Here is an 11,720-nt window from a genome sequence, read left to right on the forward strand (position 1 = left end):
TTCTAGTTAGAAGCCCTGGACTCCCCTCGACGCCGCCCTTGTAAGGGCTGCGGAGGATCGAGCCAGAGGCGTGGTTCCGTGAACCAGGGTCAGTACCCTGGGACTCCGGAGACCGTAGCCCGACTCACCAGTGTCGGGCCAGTTAGCCTCCCCTAGCCCGTTAGTGGAGGACTTGGGAGTAGGTCAGGACTAGCTAGGGTGTATCCCCAGTTATCCGGGTGAGGGGGCCGCTACCCCCTCTAGTGCTGTCCTGTACCGACAAGCTTGAATAAACATACGTGTGCCTCAACCTGGGTGTCCAGCGTACTTACCGGTACTTCACTACTACTGCAGCCCACCGGTTTGTTGGAGTGTCAATCCACAACATTTTCATTTTGACAATGGCCCGCTGATGCTGGGTGTAGATCAGTGGCGGCTCCTGCAAAATCTCTCAGGGGGGGCAAATGTCTGGATGATTGATAAGGATAAGGTCCACCCATGCAATGGATAAATTAACAGCTTAAGCATGTAAAGGCAACTTCACTTCTTTAATATTAATGAAAAATAAAGTGACTCTTACAATACATCTTGTTTGTTTCTATACTAACTATTAAAACAAACCACTCAAGTTTATTTTATTAAAGATTCCACTAGGTGGCGACAAATTATATTACTGGGTGAAACGTGCTTACGTATGATGACGTAAGCACGTATGATGACGTAAGCACGTTAGGGCGAGCCCTCCCGGAAGCCATAGAGAATGCATTGCAGCGCCCCCGTTCGAAAAAAAACATCTTTGAATGTAAGTCTATGGGACCACTCGGGGCGATTCTCAGCTGGAGGGAAATCGCCCAAAAAGAGGCGGTACTCCACAGAACGTAGCATGACGCTGATTGGACTATATCCAGAGGCACAGTGACGGCTAGCGTGACTCTGTGGTTGAATGACATTGGTGGTGCGTCGCCCAATCGCCCTAATGAAGAAACCGCCCCTGGTGTAGATGTTGTGGATTTTCTCTCCAGCACACCGGTGGGCTGAAATAGTAGTAGTACACTAATTGGCGCGTTGTTTACGTGGCAAACCTCACTGGCTGGGTCGGGTGGTGGAGGGTTACGACACATACTTACGCGATCTAACCCAAAAACCTTTATTATTATTACGAATATTGGTCGCGAAATCCTACGTGTTAAACTCGTTCTTATTCGCTTTCAATAACTTAGCTAGTTAAGATATACCTCACAAAATGGACAATTAGTTAAAATATTGATGGTCATTATTCATACATTTATTTTTCACAACCATGTTGGGTCAGGAAACTGGGGAGGGGAGGGGGGGTACTCATTTGAAACAACATTCAACAATAGTAGTAGCCAAACAAATGTTGAGAACCACTGCTCGAGTATATTGTGCTGTGCTATTCCCCGCCGACCAAACGTCTTGCAAGACAACCCATAAAGACACGCAGAGCGACAAGACACACCCCAATAACATGCACGCACAGTGCACGCAGAATCAGATGCCAGCAGACAAGCTTGTTTTAGCAAAAGTGAACAGAATTACAGCACTCGGTTCATTCGTCACGGTGTTTTTATTATTCGCTTAAAATGTCAAGACATTGCCGACACATTAGTCAACACTTACACCGATAACTATTCAGCAAGCGACATTCATTGTCCAATTGATTAAGTGCTCAGTCACTGGAATGAATCACTGATTCTCATTAACCGGCGAAGTATGAGTGTTCATTTAAACCCTGACACAAGGCTTGCATCATTGCTTGACTTTTGTGACGTGAGGAGTGAAAAGGGACTTTGGAGGGATGGAATGCCACGAAACTTTAACAATTCACAACTTGTTTTTCACTTGTGATGTCCGCTACTGTGTTAGTGTATCTGCTTTCAATACATTTACATTGATTATTTCCAGCTCTGATGATACAATATTTTTAGTTTTTGACTGCACATGGTAGAAGATGGAACATCAAGTGGGGATAAAACACAAGTTGTGATATCATATCCCACACAGCATTCTGTTAACGTGGGGGTAATCATTAATTATTGCAATAATTCCTGGTGTAAATGTATTTCTCTTACGCCATTATATTAACAGTTTAATTAGAGTACTTGGTAACAAAAAAACGATCTGCAGATAACCACACCTGCACTCACAAAACACAGCAATGGAGTCACCAACAATGTCATGCAGAAACCTCGACGGAAAGTTCCTGAGAATACCAGGTTACCGTAGGCTTTGGCTGCGAGGTGGCCAAGACATATCAATATGGCCACGGATTCTTGAATCTTGAAAAATTAGTCATTGATCTGACAAAGCTGGTATTATGGACACAATATGAATGAATTATGAGTCTATTTGTGTGAAGCTTAACGTGTTACTGCTCCCTCACTTCCGTGGGTTTTCTCCAGGCCATCTTCCCATATGCCAAGCACATTGTAATGGAATTGGCCAAACATCCTGGAGCAGCACTATCCTCCTGAAAATGAATCTTGAGACTCGGCAAGGCTTTCCCTGGTCAGTAAAAGGCATTATCATGAACACAGGCTGACCGACGCATTATGGCAGCAAAACCATTGTTTTGTTTAACATACATTCAGAATACAAATGGCAAGATCAGTAGAACAAAATGTGAATGGCAAGTACTTTACACTATATATTAGCTTAGACATTACATGTTTTCATATCGTGTGGTATTTCTACAACATTTGCATTCAAGGCAATACAAGGTTACATTGGCAATTAACGATTCCATGAAATTGGTTTTGACTGATATGATAAAGCGTGTTGAACATTTATATAGAGGTATGTAAAATAAAATCCAAATGCAATGTAAAATGCATGCTAGTTAAAATGTAACTTTGCCGCACACATATCCTTCAGAATTAGTTTACCCAGAGAGGCATTCTGTGTTGAACAGATATAAAATCGGCACGAATTCTGTGGAGGCAGTAATACTTTCACACCTCCGGTGACTAAATGCCAAACTTCAGAGGCAGGTTGAGAGTTTACTCAGCACATCACCCTTGAAGGATCAATATATTGAATAACAATAGTCGACCTTGGTAGGACTTCACCATTGTTTGTGAGATTGGTCCCCTGCTAAATTAATTAACTGATCCCTGCCTTAGAAATGTGGAGTTTACACCACTGGATCAGGGCTGCGAAAGGAGATGAGTATCACCACCCTGTGCTGACTTGGGCCAGGAGACAAGGGCATGGTTTTATGAAACTGCTTGTGGTGCCTCTGTGCACCATTATGGTTACTTCGCAAGCGATGTCATAAACAATACTGTTCCCGTACAATGCCTGGGCAACAAGAGATAAAAGCAAAGAGCTAAAACGTGGAAATGGAATGCAAGGACAGTGTCATATTCAACAGTCAATGTGCTACTTAAGCATACGTGGAAAACTGAAATGATAAAGTACTTTGGAGTTGTTGGTGAAATGTGCATCTTTGGTCATAAATATGAATACTGTTATTCGGCTCCGATAATGTAATGCAAATGATCAAAAGTGTCTTGATATGCTTACAATTAAATTCGCCGTTTTAGTGTTAAACAAACTTACTACAAATATAAATATCAACGATTTAGTGTGCGTAAATATTATGGCAGTTGAAAAATGCTACTTTGTGGACTGAATATGCACACTGCTTCCCGTAGAGGCGATGATCCCACAAAGAGGCAATTTACGGTGTGGCGGATTGTTTTTTAAAGATAAGGCACTCTTTTGCACGACTCGTCCAGCAATTAAAATAAGGACAATACACATTTGTGTGCACGACATGGTCATTTTTGCGTACCAAAATTCAACGTGAAAGCACCTGCAGAACCAACTCGGTACGTCGATGCGAGGCGTTGTGTTTCTCCAACGCTGGTTTCTCAGTGTCGGAGTTGGCGGGCACCGTTCTCTACAGACTTCCTCTGGCCAGTGGCTCTCAGCATGTGCTGCCCAAACTGTGGAGTTTCAACACGACAAACGTGATCAGCATGGCACTGACAAACGTGAATGAAACAGCTCCCCTTGTTGAAAAGCACACTCACTTCCAACTAGGCATCTAATGTTTGCATAAAATCAAATATGCTCACAATACATGCATGTTGATTATTTGCAGTGTATGCAAGTTATATACTAATATGTGATGGCCAAGTGATTATTGCTCTGCGCAATGAGCCTGAAAACTTTATTTCAATTGCCGGCCGTGGCTAATATGAGAACAGGTCCAGTGAGGTGTGTATGGTCAATATGGTCAGAAAATCCTCCATGACCGACTCAGCATGGGGAGGCTCTTATCCAGCGGTGGATTGATAAAGGACCGTAAATAGTAAATATGAAATATGCAAATGTTAATTTAGGCTCACGGAAAGAACAAAAGAGAACGAGATGGTATATATAAAATATTTTTAAAACATGATCTTCACTTTAACTGTGACTATTTGTCGAATCGCTGGGGAGTGGTGAATCATTGCATGCCTACTCATTGCACGACTGTTAGGGCAAGTGCTGTTCATGAGCACCTATGAAGGCCGGCACAGCACACGAGAGGGTGGGTGGTCTACACCATGCCTGGCTGCCTTTGTCTCCACAGTGGTGATGTTTACACACCATACCAGGGACTAATTTGAGGCTGAGTCGACCTAGGGGAGGCCCAATACCGGTTCAGATATTTGTCACTGGTGTTGGTCGAGAGCTGGTCGCCGGATTTATAGTAAAGTGCACTAACCACTACATTACCGCTCCCCACTGCGTTCATACACACAGATGCGCGCGCACGTGCACCCTTCTCACCTTGGGCTGCTCAGGGCCAGTGTGCGGCAGTGGTCGGCTACGCCCGGCTGCTCTCTCCTTCTCTGGCGACGCGTCCCGGTTGTAGCGGTGCGCGAACTTGCGTTTGAGCGCAGCCGCGATCATGGCCACGGGGTCATCCTCGTCCACCTCGCCCTGCTTCCCCTTGGCTGGCGTTCCTCCCGGTGACCTGCATCCCCAGAGCCACGCCAAGCACACAGTAGTCGCACGACGGCTCTCACCTCTGTTAACATCCTACAAATTACACATTAATACAGGCACGTGCGATGATTCATGGATTAAAAATGGCGGGTTTACCAATCAATTGTAAGGCACGTGCAGCTTGTAACAAATAATTTTTTTGCCAAGTTTGGCAACGTCTCGCCAATGCAGCTGTGCATGCAGGGTACATCAATACCTGGTAGTATAATAATGTGGTACAAGTAATGTTAAAATGTGTATAGGATTCAATAATGCTAATTATATGCTCATCTTCCTTTACAAACATGATAGAAAAGAGGCGATGAAACACCCCTCGACGGTAGCAGCGGTGGAACGCGTCGCGACGGCGATGAAACGTGTCACGACAGCCTCACCTGTCCACGGTGCGCAGCTTCACTTTGTCGATGCCCTTGAGCACGTCCATCATGTTGGGGACGCACGCGGTCGCCGCTTTCTCCGCTCCCCCTTCCCCTCCTCCCTTCTCCGCACGCCGCTGCTTGATGAGGGCGAGCGTCGACATCCGGGAGGATTCATCGGCCCCGGTGGGGGGCAGGGGCGGGGGTGGTGGAGGGGGGCCTGGGGGTGGTGGAGGGGGTGCAGCGGGGCCATCGGGAGAGGTGGAGCCTGCGGGGTGCAAGCGACGTGAGGGTGGCGGCGCACAGGGAGACAGGTGGCGACAGTTGGGCACGGTGCTTGGACAATACGAATAAATAATTACAATTTTCCCAGAAAAGACTGATTTGAGTCTTAACTTTTTCAGGAGGATGAATTGTTACATGCATAACAGACAAGAAACTAGGATGACAAATCATGCATGGATTGCGAACATGGATTTTGTAACGTTTACAAAATGCATGTTTTCAGAAATATTTACCTAAGATATAACGTCATCTTCAAAGCCACGCAACGAGATGACATCAGCCGTTATGACGTCACCAAGAGGTGAGCTGCACACGTAGAGTGTGACATCATCATCTTGGCTGAAAATTGGGTTTTCTATTAATCGCTAGGTTTTTTTTTAGCCAAGCCTTTTTTTTTGCTTCATGGTAATTTTCTAATCACAATACACATTAACACTACAATTGTGTTCACATTGCTTCACCTCAAGCATATTTGTAAACCGTAAAAAGTACCACAAAAAAATATATTCCGTGATATTATACAATAGAAATAAAGTAAAGACAACAACTACCGGCTGGGAGCAATTCCGCTTGAAACTCACAAGAAGCCTGCTGTTCGTGCACAGCAACGATCATGGCAATCTGTATGCGCAGCCGAGCCAGCTCCTCCTCCAGCGCGGATATCTTGCGCATGGCATCATCGCTAGGCACTGGTGGGTCCGGGGCAGCCTCGCTCAACGCAGCCTCGCTCGACGCACTCTCAACTCCACAGTCGCATTCTCCCGGCTCAGCCGCTTCCAGCAGGGTGGCCAGACCCCGCGCGCCCCCGTCGCCCTGTGGCTTGCGCACCCCCGCAGAGCCCGACTCTTTCCCCCCGCACCCCATCAGCATCATTGCCGCCGCGGCAAGTTGGCTGCCGAGCGAACCATGATCACAGGCTTCCGGCCGCACCTCTGTCCTGAGAGGAGAGGGGAGGGAAAACGCCAAGTGAATATTATGACCCGGCACTAAGCGGCGGTCAACGTTTGAAGGATGGCAAGACTGCTTTCATCCCGCGCTTGCTGGATACGAGCCTGATTGAAGCTATTCACGTCTTTACGCCAGGGACTCAAAAAGAGGGATCCTAAATTGAATCGGCACATTTTCACATAATCTGCGACAAGTTTACCAATGATAAGGCATGTGCAGCACGTACGAAATTAAAGTACCATTTCGACACTCTGGCCGTCTGCAGAGGAAGGTGAACGTGTACATGGACGGTCACAGTTGTAATACTTCTGCTTCTCAAGTTAAAAGCAGAGGGACGTACAAAGATATTTCAATAAATCAATCGGAATATGGTGATTCTTTTTTTACAAATATTGCAATTCATCTGTTCTTTAATAAGTGTCTCTCGGGAGCGAACACAACCATTTCTCCAGGTCAGGTCCTGCCCTCTACAAACTGCATTGTGTAAAGAGTTACCGGAGTCTGGTGAAGGATTCCCCTTCATCGTCTACGACCCACACGATGTCAGCAAGGGTCAGCTCCCTGGCTCCTTCACCCAGCCGCCATGCACCCAACTGCATGCACAGACCCACGCAGACACCCACACCGGCGCTCTTTACCGAGTAAAAATGCCGATGTCTGAAGAAAATTAAAAGGTGACTGAAAATGCATAAAAAGTTTTCCGTCCATCGCTATTGTTAGCAATCATAGTCCTTAAGTCTCACTGGATACCTACATGTAACGCAGACTTATATGAACCCACGTGGATTTACACAGCTGTACCAATGTTGATACTGGCTTTCTCAGTTGGGGCAATAACATTGAACCATAAAAATCACGACGAACCCTTCTTCTGCCTCTCTGTACACTTTCATAAATTGGTGTACGTGCGTAAGAATAGATCATTGTGGTGCTCATATATATACACGTGTTGTCTATTTTAAAAAAAACTAAACATTTAGACACAAATGGATCTGTACTGAAAACCGCTTGCCCTTCATGAATGACTGTGGCTGGAGGACCAAGTGTTGAACGAGCTCTCCCTCACCTGCACGTTGGCTCGCACGCACGGCTTGAGAGGAAGATGGGACGCGATGCGGCGCACGAGGCTACGAGAGCTACCGCAGGGCTTCCCATCCTGCAAACAAAGACCCCCCGTATAGCCTTTAACAGACTGTTGGGGCAAGTGCTACTATTGAGCACCTGTGAAGGCCGGCACGGCACGAGAGTAGGTGGGTGGGCAACACCAACAGGTACTCAATTGTTTACACATCAGGTAGTCAACTGAGGCTGAGTCAACCTAGATGAGTACTACTCTTAGGTTTTTTCGGTAAAGTCACGTAGGTAAAAATAAATAATAAAATAAAAATAATAGAAATAAAATTATAAATCACGACGTTTCTGAGGCAACACAAGTCTCCGTCATCAGGTGGGACCGTCACAGCTAGATTTACTGTATCAAGTGAGGCAAAAATTCCAAGATACAAGTTCTTAAATACAAGTTGAGGGGGGGAGGAGGGGAGGAGGGGGGGAGGGGCTTATCTGAATGTGGTAGCCAATGAATGGAACGTATTGGGGGGGGGGCGGGGCTAAAAGAGAACGACAGGTGCACATGCTATAAGAGAACGACAATGCACATGTTGTTTAACCCAGTGTTGGTTGACAATCCAAATACAAAAAAAGGAGAGTACTGTTAAACGCTGGGGATGTCAACACTCGGTAAAGTAGAATAGTACCTGTCAAATAAGATGGTCAAAAAATGTGTAGTCAAATCTTTTTTACTTATTTTTACCTACGTGACTTTACCGAAAAAACCTAAGTAGTATGAATCCTTGCAGTCACGAAAGCTTCAAATCTAGAAACCTAGATGAGGCCCAGGTCCGATTCAGATATTCGTCACTGGTGTTGGCCGTGAACGGGAATCGAACTCGGGTCTCCGGGTTTGTCGTGCAGCGTGCTAACCGCCACACCAGCGCTCCCATTCTGCCCACACACTCACACACTCATACCACCCTCGCGTCACCATCATTCCCTACCCACAGACGTTACACCCGAACAGGCAGCGTCTCACTCGCAACGGTGGGTTGTGGCTCTACTTTGAGAAGGAAATGTGCTCCAAATTGGGTTATGCTGGCTTCCAAACTACAGCTGGTTACCCAGCAGCATTTGTTTAGCGACTCTGACCACTCGTGAGACCCAGAAGGTTGAAACCAGCATAGAGTTTGCGCACTGAGACAAATTCAGCTGGGCGATGCTGGTCTTGACAGCCCCATGGACCTTTGTGTGTGTGTAAATTACATATACAGTCTATGGGGACACACTGGAAGCAGCTCGGTTTATGGATGCAAACACTGGTTAATTTCAAGAGCGTGTTAACCGTTAACGCAACATGGAAACATTCCTGGCTGTCAAGTGGTTTTCGTACCTGAGGTGTGCTCATTCTGAGTTGGGTCACGGCAAATTCTTCGTCCCGTCCCTTCACCGCCACATTCTCTCCACTACCACGGCGTTCCGCAGCTGAAAACAGATACATGTAACACAGGATCGTTGACATGAACTAGAACACGATGACACCCGTAGCAAGACACCACACAATATGTATTGCACAATGTGAACAAAAAGACTTTGTCCCAGTGAATTGATTGAACCAACTGTGGGTGGAAATGTAATCGCAACAAATGCCACCACAGCTCGCCATCTCTTCCTTCCATGTGCCAGAACCCATCTGCTATCGTACAGCATGTCCTGCAATCTCATCACCATTATCCAACTTAATGCCTTTCACTTTGCTACGTGGTCTCGCACACGTCCGACAAGACCCACTCTTAAACTGTAATCACCATCACCTGCCTGCAGGTCACACGATTCCCCCCCTCCACGGAAAACACGTGGGGAAAAAGAATGTCCCCTCTATCTTGTGCGTTCTCGCCGGTGCCGATGTGAAATTCGTGCCCCCGAGAGGCTCCAATGACCACGAGGGGGGGGGGGGCGTGGTGGTGTCGTACCGAGGCTGTCAGTCAGACAGCCACACGGAACGTTGTCATCATCATCGGCCACGCACGCATGCCTGCCGCGATGTCGTAACACAACAGCCTCGGAAGCTTTGGAACCCGAGGCCACATCGCCACGCCATCGCCACGCACGGTCTGACCTCTAGTGCAAGGTCAGCATGGTGAGTCAGCGCTGCAATGTTCACAGAGTCACAAAGTTTATTCGCACATCCAGCGGCGCGGATCTTCTGCTTTGTGTGTGTTTTTCCATTCCCGCCCGCTGATTTTCCAATCTCTTCGCCCATCCTCTCTGCGTGCCCATGACCCCAGGCGGGAAAGAATCGCTTTCGTGTGGCAACTAGCGCAGGATGTCCCGCAGTAATGTAGCGTGGTGATACGGGGTGATACGGGGTGGACGCGGCGTGATGGTGATGGGATGCAGTGCTGTGATTGCGTACGACTGGTGGTGATGTCGTGTGTGTGCACAAGTGGGGTTTGGAGTTTGGTGATGTTGGTGATGTTGGTGGTGGGCTGTGTCCGTGATGGTTGTTGATGCGATGGTGATTTGATGCGGGATTATGGGTGATGTAGTGCGGTGCGAGAGACGTGCTGTGTGATGGGGAGTGATGTGTGATGTGGAGTGGTGTGTGATGTGGAGTGGTGTGTAATGTGGTGTGTGATGGGGAGTGATGTGTGATGTGGAGTGTGTGAGGAGTGATGTGGAGTGGTGTGGAGTGTGATGTGGAGTGGAGTGTGATGTGGAGTGGAGTGTGATGTGGAGTGGAGTGTAATGTGGAGTGGAGTGTAATGTGGTGTGTGATGGGGAGTGGTGTGTGATGTGGAGTGGTGTGAGGAGTGATGTGGAGTGGTGTGAGGAGTGATGTGGAGTGGTGTGGAGTGTGATGTGGAGTAGAGTGTGATGTGGAGTGGTGTGAGGAGTGATGTGGAGTGTGTGAGGAGTGATGTGGAGTGGTGTGGAGTGTGATGTGGAGTGGAGTGTGATGGGGAGTGGTGTGTGATGTGGAGTGGTGTGAGGAGTGATGTGGAGTGGTGTGATGTGGCGGTGCCGCGAGATTCTCTATCTCCCCCCGTGTCTCTCAACCTCTCCGTATTCGTCTCCTGGTGCCCCCTCCCATCCCCGTGTCTGTCTCTCCGTGTCTCTGTGTATCTGTGTCAGTGTCTCCCTGTGTCTTCGTCTCTACCCGTGTCTCCCCGTGTCTCCCCTTGTCTGCGTGTCTCTCTCCCCGTGTCTGTCTCCCCTTGTCTCCGTCTCTCCCCGTGTCTCCCGGTGTCTGTCTCCCCGTGTCTGTCTCTCCCCGTGTGTCTCTCCCCGTGTCTCTGTCTCTCCCCGTGTCTGTCTCCCCGTGTCTGTCTCTCCCCGTGTCTCTGTCTCTCCCCGTGTCTCTCTCACCGTGTCTGTCTCACCGTGTCTGTCTCCCTTTGTCTCTCTCTCCCCCGTGTCTCCGTTTCTCTCCACTCACCGCCACCTCCACGCGTTCTCCAAGCGATTACATTTCCCAGACCGCACGCGCGTGGGGGGGGGGTCCCAGATTCCACGCGCGTGGGGGGGGGTCCCAGACCGCCCTCCCCAGACCGCCTATTGGTCGGTGCGCGCGCGCGCCTCAGCAGCGCGTCCCCCGATTGGCTCGACCGCGTTGAGGTAGCCCAATGAGAAGACGAGGCGGCACAGACCGCGCGTATCCCAAGTGGGAAATACAAAGGGCGAATCCAGCCGGCTTGCCAACTCCGATAAGCGGCTTCCCGTTAAGTCAACACGTGTGCTAAGAATCTTGATTTAAAGCTTTCGTTACTGCAGGAATTCATACTCTTTGGTTCTTTCGGTATTTTATTTCTACCTACGCAACTTAACCGAAATAACCAAAGAGTATGTGCTAAGAAATTAAATATATATACTACTGCATTACCAAACTTATTTTATTTTACCCGGTAAGGCATACCGAGCTATTTAAACTTTTTATTTCAGAAGCGACCTGGCCACAAATGACAGCTCAAGCAAGTGCTTATCGTCTTGGAAACGTATAGCAGCAAAAGACTTGATGCTAAATACGAGGGGGCAAAACGGAGGACACGGAGGGGAAAAAATCCACGTGGAATCCATGGG

At 47.9% G+C, this 11,720-nt stretch overlaps 1 protein-coding gene across 5 annotated transcripts; it reads right to left on the minus strand.

The window, feature by feature from the left end:
* Positions 1 to 1,548: 1,548 nt before the first annotated feature.
* On the minus strand, positions 1,549 to 11,156 carry LOC144718623 (mitochondrial fission regulator 1-like). 5 transcript variants are annotated; one of them, XM_078594019.1, is made up of 8 exons: positions 11,080 to 11,156; positions 9,034 to 9,125; positions 7,657 to 7,746; positions 7,086 to 7,183; positions 6,224 to 6,579; positions 5,376 to 5,625; positions 4,783 to 4,969; positions 1,549 to 3,950 (listed from the first exon to the last, which is right to left on the minus strand). In XM_078594019.1, exons 2-8 carry the CDS (start codon positions 9,046 to 9,048, stop codon positions 3,876 to 3,878), a joined length of 1,071 nt encoding a protein of 356 aa, XP_078450145.1. In that variant the 5' UTR covers positions 9,049 to 9,125; positions 11,080 to 11,156; the 3' UTR covers positions 1,549 to 3,875. The 5 variants fall into 5 exon arrangements, with proteins under 5 accessions (XP_078450145.1, XP_078450142.1, XP_078450144.1 ...); XM_078594016.1 differs by having other exon boundaries at positions 11,024 to 11,127; XM_078594018.1 differs by having other exon boundaries at positions 11,010 to 11,124.
* Between the last annotated feature and the right edge of the window lie 564 nt (positions 11,157 to 11,720).

The sequence above is a fragment of the Lampetra planeri genome, chromosome 5 (genome assembly GCF_965212315.1).
Source record: "Lampetra planeri chromosome 5, kcLamPlan1.2.h2, whole genome shotgun sequence".
Classification (NCBI taxonomy): Eukaryota; Metazoa; Chordata; class Hyperoartia; order Petromyzontiformes; family Petromyzontidae; genus Lampetra; species Lampetra planeri.

Excerpts from the sequence above, each read along its gene's own strand:
- LOC144718623 (XM_078594019.1), bottom strand. Across the intron at positions 6,580-7,085 it reads GAATCCTTCACCAGACTCCG|GACAGAGGTGCGGCCGGAAG; the intron begins GTAACTCTTTAC and ends CTCTCCTCTCAG. Across the intron at positions 5,626-6,223 it reads GCACGAACAGCAGGCTTCTT|GCTCCACCTCTCCCGATGGC; the intron begins GTGAGTTTCAAG and ends TGCACCCCGCAG.